Source organism: Calypte anna, chromosome 28 (assembly GCF_003957555.1).
Source record: "Calypte anna isolate BGI_N300 chromosome 28, bCalAnn1_v1.p, whole genome shotgun sequence".
Classification (NCBI taxonomy): Eukaryota; Metazoa; Chordata; class Aves; order Apodiformes; family Trochilidae; genus Calypte; species Calypte anna.
In genome coordinates this window covers 369277-381206 of record NC_044273.1, presented here as the reverse complement: position 1 = coordinate 381206, position 11930 = coordinate 369277, and the positions used below count along the sequence as shown (strand labels likewise).

Below are 11930 nucleotides of genomic sequence, written 5' to 3'. Positions count from 1 at the left end.
CCGGGTGCCCTGCGGAGCTGCCGCGTCCTCAGCCGCCGCGTCCCTCCTCCCGTTTTGCACTTGTGCCGCCAAACGCGGCGCCGGCCAACCCCGGTACCGCCGTGGCCCCCGGCTCATTGGTGCGGGCGGTACCGCCCAGGCTGGGGGGTGGTGCCCATTCCGGAGGAGCCGCTGCAGCTCCCGCTCGCTGCCTCCAGCCCGGCCCCGTTCATCCCCCCCCCGGTCCCCATCCCCATTCCCACCCCTCAATCCCAATCCCGGTTTGGGGGGGGGGGGGGGGGCAGCGCGTGCCTCCCCACCCCGTGTCACCCGGGGGGGTGGGCGTGGCCGGTGGGGGGAGGTGGGCGTGGCCTCTGCGGGCGCAGGCGCGCGCGGGGCGCGGCCCATTGTCGGGGCGGGGTGACGTGGGGGCGGGGCGGGGCGCGGGGGGCGCGCGCAGGGAGGCGGTGTGCGGCGGGCACCGCCACCGCCCCGGCCCGGCCCGTCCGCTCCCGGCGCTCCGCCGCTCCCGCCGCCATGCCCGGCTCCATCTACCAGCCCGAGGGCGGACAGCCCGCTCGCGGTCCGCCGCGCTGCCTGGCGCTGCTCAGCCCCCCGCCGCCCGCCGGGCAGGAGCTGCCGCCGCCGGAGCCCGAGCGGGAGGGGCCGCCGGCTCAGGACGAAGCCGCCGCCCTGAGGTTCGCCCTGGACCAGCTCTCGCTGCTGGGGCTGGAGGAGGCGGGCGATCGCGGGCTGCGGGCGGCGGAGGCGGGAGGCGCGGGGCCGGAGGAGCCGGAGGCGGCGGCGGGAGGCGCGGGGCCGGGCGGCCTGCAGGGGCGGGAGCGCGGCGGAGGGTCCCCCCCGACCGCCGGAGCCGCCTCCCCCCCGGCCGCCTTCGGGAACTTCTCCCCGCACCTGGCGGCCCCCGCCGCGCTGCTGGCCGAGCCGCTGGGCAGCAGGAAGAAGAGCGTGAACATGACCGAGTGCGTGCCCGTGCCCAGCTCCGAGCACGTCGCCGAGATCGTGGGCCGGCAAGGTAACCCCCGCCCCTCCCCGGGGGGGTGCTTGGGGGGGGGGTGGGTGGCGGTGGTGACACTCGGGGACCCCCCTTTTGTCCGCCCCTCCTGAGCGCCCCGGGGCTGCGGCTGCTCCCCGTGGGGGGGGTCCGGTCCGCTCTATTTGGGTCAGTTTTGGGGCTTTGTCTCCGTGCCCGGCAGCGCAGAGGCGGAAACTTAACGGCGACAAATCCCGCGGCCCTGAAACTCCTCCCGCGACCGCGCCTTCGCCCTGGGTTCTGCTGCTGCTTTGTGCCTTTCCCCGACGCGCCGGCTGTAAATATTAATTAAACTATATAGGGCAGCAGAACGGCACGGGGGGTGTGAGGCGGGATTGACCACCCTGCGCGCACGGAAAGTTCCCGGAGCTCCCCGGGAGCGGGCACGGCACGGCGTGCAGGAGAAAGCTGGGATTTTATTGTAGTTTAGTGGTTGTTCATCCCCCTCGCCTACAGCTCGGATCTCCGTCTCGGCATGGAAATTATACTCGAGGTCCCAGAGTTGGTGTATAAATAATAATTAATGTCCTCGCTCGTTGGGTGGGGGGAGCTGTGCGGGCAGAAGCCCCGCTCGCTCTCAGCTGTCACAAAGGACGCCCGGGCACACCTCAGCCCCAGCCATCTCCCTGGGTGGGTGTGCCTGGCTGGGGCTTTGTCTTGAGGAAATCCCAAATAGACCTTAACCAAAGTTCCACCTTAAAGGAAAAAAAAAGAAAAGAAAAGAAAAGCCAAAAATAAAAAAGAACCCAGCAAGAAGGATTTTTAAAAATATATACATATATAAAAAAGAAAGAGGGGAGCTGCTCCCTGCAGGAATCCTGGCAGTACTGGGCTGGCAGGGAGCCTGACCGCCGGGGTGCTTTCCCCACCCCCGGCTCTGGTACCCCAAGCTTTGCCCTGGCTCCTGCGGTCCCCATCCCTCCCTGGCCAGGGAGCTGGGGGGCTGGATGCCATTTTTTTCCTGGGGTGAAGCGGGGAGCTGGGCAGCCTCATTGTTCTCTTTGTTAGCCAGAGCCATGCTGTGATGAGCGTGGTGACATCATGCTCTGCGCTTCCCATTGGCCTGCCGAGCCTCCCAGCCGGCCCCGCTTCCCGGCCTCCCAACTTTCCGGGCACCCTTCATGGGTCCCACCACCCCGGGCACTTGGGGTCCCGCTGGGTGCTGAGCCCGGCCCGGGAGCCACCAGGTGTGGCACAGCCCCGGTGGCACCGGGCAGAGGAGCTCGGGGCTGCACCCTGTGCAGGAGGATCCAGCTTCTCCCTGGGATGGATGGAGATCTGGATTTGGTGGTCTGGCCGGTGGGCTCTACAGACCCTTGGGGTCTGGCGACTTGAAAGTAAACCTGTCAGAGGGTCCTGGCTCCACTGGGAAATGCTTTGGCTCTGTGAGTTCAAGGAGGTTGGAGGAACAGCGGGTTTCAAGCTGCTGAGCTGCTGCTGGGCACCTTTCCTCGCAGTGGCTGGGGTTGGGTGCTCGGCACCCCAGTGTGCACCCAAGCACCTGCCCCAGACACCTTGTGGAGAGTTTTGGTGCTTGCTAAGCTCTGCGGGCTCATGAGCTTCTTGGAAGAGAGGTGCTGCAGAAATTCCTGTAGCAGCTTGAGCAGGGTTACTGGGGGATGCCGTGTCCTGCTCCTGGGTTCAGACAGGACCTGGGGACAGTGAGGGGCTGGAGCTACTGCCCCAATCCGTGGGCAGGAACAGCTTTCTCCAGGGCTTTCTCCCATATGTTTCCTGCCCCTTTCCTGGTCTCAGCTTTCCAGCAGCTCCTGGCCTGTTAGCACGCTTTGCCAGGGCTGCATTCGGGTGTGAAACGGGGCTCAAGGTTTGGTACCCCTGGTTCTCACTGGTGAGGGGTGTGGCTGGGTAGGGTCCAAGGGGACAGAGCTGTCACCACAGTGCCATTGTGCTGTAGCTGCTCTCTGGTGCTGGTGGCAGCTGTTTTAAATCAGGGATGTATGAGGCTGGTGCAGCCTGAGCAGGGGCGATGCCGAAGTCATTCACAGCTGTCTGTGTCCCTGGCTCTCACACCAAGTTCTAAAAGCACAGAGCCCCTTTCGCTCACCTCATCCTCCTGCATCTGTGCTGGGTCTTGGGTCTCCTCAGTCTTTGGTAGCTCTGTGGCAGCAAGGCTCTGGCTGCACAGGAGCATGGAGCTGAGCCTTGGGTGCTTTGTCAGCCCCAGTGTTGTTCCCAAATGTTGCTGGGGCTGCTGTGATGCTGGACGAAACTCCCTCAGTTTGTGTTCCCCATCAGTCCTGTCTTTCCTGCACAAACCAGCACAGCCCTGATCTGAGGAGTGGGCACTTGTGGTGCCACCACACTCAGAACATAGGAGGATGTGAAGACATGAGTATGCAGTGCCCTGGAAGGCTCTTGATGGCTGGGTTTTCCTCCCCGTACACCAAATGCTGAGGAACAGCTCTTGGGTTTCTTTGGGGCTGGTTCTGCTGTCCCCAGAGCGTGGCAGCCCCTTGGGACAAGGCTGGGAGGTCCCAGCAGCTGGGGCAGTGCTTTGTCAGCTCAGTGCTGCTCTGCATGGGCTGTGGTGGGACAGAGGCTGCTGGATGTGATTTCTGCTACTTTTTCTTCAGTTTCTCTCCTCCAGATCCACTAACTTTAACCCTTTCCAAAAGGGAGCAGAAGCTGCTCAGCAGGCAAATCCTTGGTGTGTAAAGCAAATCTGTTTTCTGGATGGGTGGTTGCTATGACCCCTTATCCAGATTGGCACCGGTGATGGTGCGGAGCAGGATCTGCCAGCAGGAGCTGCAGTTTTTCTTCTCCCTGCCCACACAGCTGCCAAAGAGCAGCGTGGTCCAGGGGGGGTTACATGGCTGTGCCTGTTCATGACCCCTGCCATGGTAGGGAACGTCTTCAGGAGGTGCTGTGGGCATCAGTCATGGTGTGGGCTCATCTTGCAATAACAGAAATCAGAGGGGAAAAGATATGGGGAGCGTGGGGCAGGTTGGACTTCAGGCTGCCCTGGCTCTGACATGCCTGCAATATGCTGATTTCCCTCCTTGGTGTCCCAGCTTTGGGGGTGCTTTTCCAGCAGCTTCTGCTCCAACAAGGCCAAGAGGGTGCTGGGTGCATCTGAGAGCTCCGGGCTCTGCTGTCCCTTTCTGTGCCACGTGCCTCTGGAGCCAGCCACAGCTTCTCTCCCAGGCTCCACGTCCCAGTCTGCAACACTTGGGGAACGTTCACAGCTTTGCAAAGGATTTGGGAAAGTTGCTGTTTATAGAAGAGGATGGGATGCTTAAAGGGGAGATCCAGGGCAGGATGAAATATGGCAGCTCTTCCCCTGCTGGAGCATGTCCAGCATTCCAGTGCTGGGGGATGCACAGGGACACCACAGGCTTCTGGGCCACCCCAAGCAGCAGTGAACTTGCAGTGGTTTGCTGGGAGTGGGTGAGTTCTGGAGGCACCAAGGAGTCAGCCTCGGGCTGCTGTGCTCTGCCCATCATGCCATGTCCTTTGTACCTGGCCCAGCTTTCTCCTCCCACCTTCCAGTCGTAGCAGAGCCAGAAACTCCTGAAGTTGGTGACAGATTGAGCTGATACTGAAGTATCTGCCTGCACATCTCAGCTCTAGCACCGGCTGCCTCTTTATCCCAGTGTCTGGAGAAGAAACAAAGGAGTTATGTGCTTGGCTCCTACAGTGTGGCTGGGAGGATGAATTAATTACTGTTTGCAGAGAGGTGGGCAGAGGCGTTCGGCAGGAGGGGAGATGCTGAGATGCAGTTGAGGTGCTGCATGGTCTCCTCCACATCTGGCCCCAGTCCTGATGTGTCCTGTGCCATTTGCCCATAACGAAAGGGACTGGTAGTGCTGGGATGCTGGATCAGAGGCCAGGAGATGCTGCAGAGCCAGGGAAAAGGAAAGGCAACACCTTTCTGCTGCGGGTGGGGTGCTCCAGAGGGCTGAGGGCAAGGCATTGCCCAGCTGCAGGGGCTGTGATGAGCACAGTCCTCCTGGTTCATGCCATCAAAGGCTCCTCCAGAAATTTCTGCTTGCCCTTTCCTGGGTGTTCATAACTCAGCTGAGCACTGCAAGCACAAAGGTCCTTGGGCAAATGAAGACATAGTCTGGCCAAGGCAACCATCTGGCTTTGTCCTCCTTAGCTGGAAGAGGCCACATGATGTCAAAGCAGGTGCTGGCCAGTCCATGCTGGGAATTAGCAAGAGGATGAGCTGCATCAGGTCTCTCAGATCTTGCCTGGTAACAACAGGAGTGCAGAGGATGGAGAGGCACTTCCCAGCCTGCACTGGGCTGGGTTTCATGGGCTCTTGTGGTAGTCACAGCTCTGATCCAAATGCAAAGTCCTCTGTGGTGGTGCAAAGAGGGGAGGTTCAGGGAGAGCACCTTCCTTTCCTCCTTTCCTGGGGCACTGCCTCCATCACATCATCCCAGGGAGAATCCCCTGGGATTGTGTTTCAGCCCTCCATGGGTGCTGTCGCTGCAGACAGAGCTGGGTGGTGGCATGAGGGGCTGTGACTTGGTGGGGGCTGCATATGCTTGAGACCCCCAGCCCCAGGGTGTTTGGATGGCCACAGGCTGTCATGATGAGTTTGGGCCACCTCAGAGCTCTGCCAAAGAGCTGAACAATGGCAACCAGGCCACCCTTGGGCTCTGGTGTGGAGATGGAACCTGGTGGGGATGAACCACCCCTGAGGCTGCCCTCACCCTGCTTTTGAAGGGGTTTTCTTTTGGCTCTGAAAAGTACTTTTAAAGCAATCTTTATTATAGACTTGGAGCAAAGTTTGGCACCTCGTTTCCCTCCTCTCCTGTTGTTAATGCTTCTCACTGGCCCTTGGTGTAAGGTAAAACGTGGAAATGCCAAATTCTGCCACTAAGGTGCTTGATTTGGCAATGCTGGGACAAGGACGTGGCTGTGGTGGGGCTTGCTGGCAATGCCAGCTCCACAGCCCCACAGCTCCACAGCCCCTGTCTGGCATGGACATGTTCCAGCAGGATTGGAATGTCCTGACTCCAGAGGGATGCAGCATCTGGGATGGAGTTTTCACAGCATGCAAGGGTGAGGGCTTGGGGGAACTCATCTTCAAGGCCAGGTTGGTGGGACTTGGAGCAACCTGATCTAGTGAGAAGTGTCCCTGCCTATGGCAGGGGGATGGGACTGGATGGTCTTTATGTTCCCTTCCAACCCAAACCAGTCTGGGATTTGATGATCTGAAATACCTCCTACTGATGCAGATCCTTACCCCAGCTCCAGGCTGCTCGTTGTGCCTCTCCTGGGGGGCTTTGGGAAACATCTCCCTGAGTAGGGGCAGGAACAGCCACCTCTTAGGTACAGGAATGTGATGGAGGCCAAGGTTGTACTGCTGTGAGGTTGTGTCTCTCCAGTTTCTGGTGTTGAAGGCAGTAGCTCACTGTGCCACCTGGGTTTGACCAAATCCCATCCCATGAAGCTGCCCAGTCCTTCCCAGTTGGGGCTTTTAGGACTCCCCACGGTGGCTATGTGGAGTTTAAGGCTGGGGACAGCACCAGGACAGGTTGGTCCCTGGTGGGACCACGGTGCCACCCCGGCTCTGCTCCTGCTGCACCCATCCAGGAGCACCCAGTGTTGTGTTGTGACAGAAGCTGCTCCAGGGAGGTGTGTGGAGATCCCAGCACATGGCCTTGGGCAAGTGGCTTCCCCAGACGATTCCTCCTTTTCCACAATATTTCCTGTGTGGAAACAGGCAGGCAGAGAGGTCACCCAGCACTCTGCTGCCCCAGACCTGACACCCTCCTCTTACACCAGAATTGGAAAAAACAGCCCTGACCTGTGGTGGGTTTTGCTGGGCACAGCCTCAGGTCACACGTGTTGCTCTTGCCCTGCTTGTTTGAGGAGGGTGGGGTGGGCTGAGCCAGGAACCCCTTTGATTTTTAACCCAGATTTCTGGCTTAGCCCCCTGGCAAGGGCTCACAAGGAGCAGCCAAATGAACCCTTCCTCCATTTTGTAGCATTGTTTGGTCCCACTGGTGCCATGGAGTGGGGTGAGGAAGAGCCTCACTGCTGATGGCTCCCGAGCAGCTTCTGGCAGCTGCTGGTACCTTTGAATCTTGAAATTTATGCTTTCTGCTGCCAGGCTGAATTTCAGACCTTGGCTGTGAAGCTGATGTCAGGGGGAGTCACCAGCAGAGCCCGTGGTGGCTCCCAGCCTGACTGTCCTTGCCTTGCCCCCATGCCTGTCCCAGGGGAGTAGGGGGAGACCTGACAGAAGGTACCAGAACAAACTGGGGAGGGAGATGTTGGAATCACCCAAGCACTGTGCTCTGGATGGCCTTGCAGAACTTGGCACATGCTTAAAAGTGAACTTTACTGTTCATGGTTGCTGGTTCTGCCCTTCCCTGAGGACTAGGCTGTTGCTGACCCCCCTGTATGCCCCCAGCCATAAATACACCTTCCAGTTGTTGTCCTATGTTGGGAAAAGCCTGGACAAACCCTTCTCCACCCACATTCCTCCTCCACATGTCCCCACAGCCACTCGGTGGCTTCCCCAGCTCCAGGAACCAGGGCAGCTCTGTGCTGTCCCCAACCTGGTGGGTCACATGTGTGGTTGGATTTGGACTTTTCCTACAGCCCTGAGCCAGGATTGAATCCTTTGGGCAATGTAAGGTGGGAGGAACATTTGTATGATTGCAACAAGTGCTTGGAGGTGTCCTTCAAACACCTCCAGCCTGGCTTGGATAAAATCCACAGGGTTTCTCCCCTTAGGATGAAGATACCAGCAGGTCTCCTGCCTCACAGCTCTGCTTGCTCCCCTCCCAGATTTCCCTCCAACCTGCCTGTCACAATCCTGGGATCTGTGTAGGGAGCAGGTAGGGCCTCCTGGAGCTGCCTGCACCTCGAGACAGCCTGGAGCTGGGCAGGGGCCATACTGGCCCATGGAAGCTGCTTCTGAGGGTTGGCTCCCTGGATGTGGCTATCAGAGGGGTTAGTGCTGCTGAAAAGTTGGGCTATGACACCCAGGACAGCTGCTACTTACTTGGACAGTTATTTGCTTGTTATTTGTGATGCTCAGTGGCCTGGTAAATGCCCTGTGCTCAGTTCTGCAGGAGCTGTAGAATCATGAAAAGTTTTGGGGGTGAAGAGACCTTAAAGCCTCCCCAGTGCCTCCCCTGCCATGGTCAGGGACACCTCCCCCAGCCCAGGGTGCTCCAAGCCCCATCCAACCTTCAACACTGCCAGGGATGGGGCAGCCACAGCTTCTGGGGGCAACCTGGGGCTCAGCACCCCCAAACCAATTGTGTTCCTGATGTGGGGCAAGCAGGTCTGTTCATAACGGGGAGAGCTGGGGCCCTGTGAGCACCCCAGGGGTGCATCCTCTTCCCTGGGGGCAGGGAGGCAGGGAGGTGTCAGTGCCACCTGGCCAGTAGCAGTCCCAGTTCCCCCAGTCCTCCAGGTCATTGCTGCTGCTCTTGGGGTGTAGCCATGGCTGTTTCGGGTTTAGCTGCTATCTGGGAGGTGCTGACAAACCTGCAGGATCCAAACCAGCCTTTTCCTTCCTTTCATCTTCAGTGTCTTTTTTTTTTTTTTTTTTTTTTCTTGCATCTCCTTGAACACCTCTCCAGCAACCCTCTAGCCCACGCCCCCAGAGCCCAGGAGGCCCCTCTCTGGCTGCCAGCCCCAGCCCCTCTCACCCCATGCCTTCTCCCAGCCCTCAGGAGCTGCCTGTGTCCTCAGGATCCCTGCTGTGTTGCACAGGAGGTGGTGGCAGAGGGTCCTGCTGGTGCCAAGGACCTGGTGTGTCTCAGACAAGCTGGGGCAACCCCCCAGCACCAGGCTCTGAGCCCCTGCCTGCCTTTGGGGTGGGAGAGCCCCTCCGAGGTCTGTGCTGCAGAACCCAAGGGACCTGCTGAGTCCCCATCCTGAGCAAGCAGAATGTCCCTAAAAGGTTCCAATTTGATATCTCATTTTTTTTTCCTCCTTGCTCTGCAGGCTGCAAAATCAAAGCCCTGCGTGCCAAGACCAACACGTACATCAAGACGCCAGTCAGGGGCGAGGAGCCCGTTTTCATTGTGACCGGGAGGAAGGAGGACGTGGAGATGGCAAAAAGGGAGATCCTCTCAGCTGCCGAACACTTCTCCATGATCCGGGCAACACGCAACAAGGTGAACGGGCTGACGGGAGCCATGCAGGGCCCCCCAAACCTGCCGGGACAGACCACCATCCAGGTGAGGGTCCCGTACCGGGTGGTGGGGCTGGTGGTGGGGCCCAAAGGAGCCACTATCAAGCGGATCCAGCAGCAGACACACACCTACATCGTGACCCCCAGCCGGGACAAGGAGCCTGTGTTTGAGGTGACGGGCATGCCTGAGAACGTGGACCGGGCTAGGGAGGAGATTGAGGCTCACATCACCATGAGGACAGGCTCCTTCATCGACATCAATGCCGACAACGACTTCCACTCCAACGGCACTGACGTCTGCCTGGACCTGCAGGGCAGCACGGCCAGCCTGTGGGCCAAGGCCCCCCACCCTGCTCGCCGCCCCTCGGGTGCCCTCCGCAACGACAGCATCAGCTCCTTGGGCAGCACCTCCACCGAGTCCTACTACAGCGGGCGGGTGCCCGACGCCAGCCCCACCAGTCCCTACAGCACCAGCAGCGGCTTCACCTTCAGCGAGCCCCCGGCCCCACTGGGCTCCGAGGAGTGCGACTTTGGCTTCGACTTCTTGGCCCTTGACCTGACGACGCCCACCACCATCTGGTCGCCCTTCGAGCGCTCGGGCAACCCCTTGCAAGCCTTCAGCAGCTGCTCCTCCTCCGTCAACAGCTCGCAGAGACGCAGCAGCGGCACGGCCACCCCGCGCCACTCACCCACCCTCCCCGAGAGCGGCGCTGGGGCCCTGGACCACCCCTTGGCCCGCCGCATCCAGAGCGACCCGGTCAGCACCTTGTCCTGGCTGCCCACCCAGGGCTCGCTGTCCTCCTTCTCCAACAGCACTGGCTACTCCTCCTCCTCCTCCCTGCCTGGCAGCATCTCGGCCACCTCGGGCTCGCCTACCGACTCCAGCAGCTCCGAGGGGCAGCGCAAGAGCTCCCGGGAGTGCATGGTGTGTTTTGAAAGCGAGGTGATCGCCGCCTTGGTGCCCTGTGGCCACAACCTCTTCTGCATGGAGTGCGCCATGCGCATCTGCGGCAAGGCCGAGCCCCAGTGCCCCGCTTGCCACGCTCCCGCCACGCAAGCCATCCACATCTTCTCCTAGCCGGGTCGCCAAGGTGGCTAATCCTCCCCTCCACCCCAACACACAGGCTTTTTAAGGATTTTAAACTGTTTAAATCGACATTTTTATTTAATAATGGATCCAATGGGTGCACGGGGTGGGGGGGGAGGAGAGGCTGCTGCTCGCTGGCCGGAGAGGAGGAGAGGGCAAGGACGGCGGAGCGGGAGGTGGCCAAAACACGGGGGTCGGGAGGGGTGGGTTAGAAGGGGCCAATGGAGATGAGGAGGAAGAGGGGCATGAAACTGCAGAGAGGAGGAAACTCTGATGTTTACAGAATAGCTTTAACTCTTCACCCGGCTGTGGCGGCTGGGAGGAGGAAGCCCAGCTGTTCTTCAACAGTCCTTCCCAAATAACAGTATTCAGTTTGCAAAATTAAATAAACAGAAAGAAAAGGTCCGGTTGCACTTTTTTATTTTAGGACATGCAAGGGTTGTCTTTTATTTTTTTAAAATCATTCTATTATTATTATAATTTTTTTTGTTGTCCTTTTTGTATGTAGTTATTTTTTTGGATGATTCTTGACAATTCTATATATATATATATATATATATAATTATTTTTTTTGTAACACAGGTCTATCTTCTATTTTGCCAATGTGAAAACTGCCCAAAATATGTGTGATGTGAAGTTGGGGGTCATGGCTGGAGGGGCCAGGCCGGGCGGGGGAGCTGGAAGGACAGAAGGGGCACAGTTAACACGCCACGTTGCAAAAAACAGACAGATTTCTATCTCTTTGTTTCATGGTTGTTTTTTTTGTTTGTTTGTTTTTTATTTTTATTTTTTTATTTTTTACCTCTTTATGTATATGTAGGGAATTTATAGGAAAATATGTACTTTATTGAATAAATTTTAAAAACTAAAATATATTTTATTTTAAAAAGAAAATAACGGACCTTTAACCTTACATGGCTAAAGTACTGATTATATATTTGCTGAGCTGACTTGACGGTTATGAAAATTGTATCAAGAGTTTTATTTTTTGACTTCAAAGCCTTCTTAATAAAGACTTTTTACTATATATGAATTCATGTGCTTCCCATGGTGTGTCACTGCCTGCAGTCTCTCAGTGCCCATGCCGGCATCCTCAGGAGCAATCGCCCTGCTCTCCATAACCCCCTGGGGCACCCTTGGCAAGTTTCTTGACAACATGAAGTTGGGTGGTGTGGTGAAAGCCTGGGGGGGGGGACAGGAGGAGCCCATCTGGGGGGATCTGGACAGGGTGGAGAGTTGGGACCATGCAGAATTCAGCAAGGTTGGGGCAATCACCAGCACAGGTCTGGGCTGAGCATGGAGGGCAGCCCTGAGGAGGAGGCCCTAAGGGTATTTATTGGTTGATGGGAAGCTCAGGATGAGCTGGCAGCCTAGAAACCAACCCTGTCCTTGCTCCTGTCCGTGTTGCACCAGCAGATTGGGGCAGAGGATTCTCCCCCTCAGCTCCACTCTGGTGAGACCCCCATCCCCTGCAATGCTGGGCCCAGCTCTGAGGTCCCCATCAGCAAAAGGACACGGAGCTGTTGGAGTGAATCCAGAGGAAGCTCTGGAAATGCTGGGAGGGCTGGAGCAGCTCTGGAGACAGGGGGAGAGAGTTGGGGGTGTTCAGGCTGGAGAAGAGAAGGCTGCAATGGGGAGACCTTGGGGCACCTTCCAGTGCCTGAAGGGGATCCAGGAAA

The 11930-nt window shown here is 58.2% G+C and overlaps 1 protein-coding gene across 1 annotated transcript; it reads left to right on the top strand.

Moving 5' to 3' along the window:
* Positions 1–839: 839 nt before the first annotated feature.
* Positions 840–10359, top strand: MEX3D (mex-3 RNA binding family member D). Its single transcript, XM_030466433.1, has 2 exons — positions 840–1015; positions 8975–10359. Exons 1-2 carry the CDS (start codon positions 955–957, stop codon positions 10240–10242), a joined length of 1329 nt encoding a protein of 442 aa, XP_030322293.1. The 5' UTR covers positions 840–954; the 3' UTR covers positions 10243–10359.
* The last annotated feature ends 1571 nt before the right edge of the window (positions 10360–11930 follow it).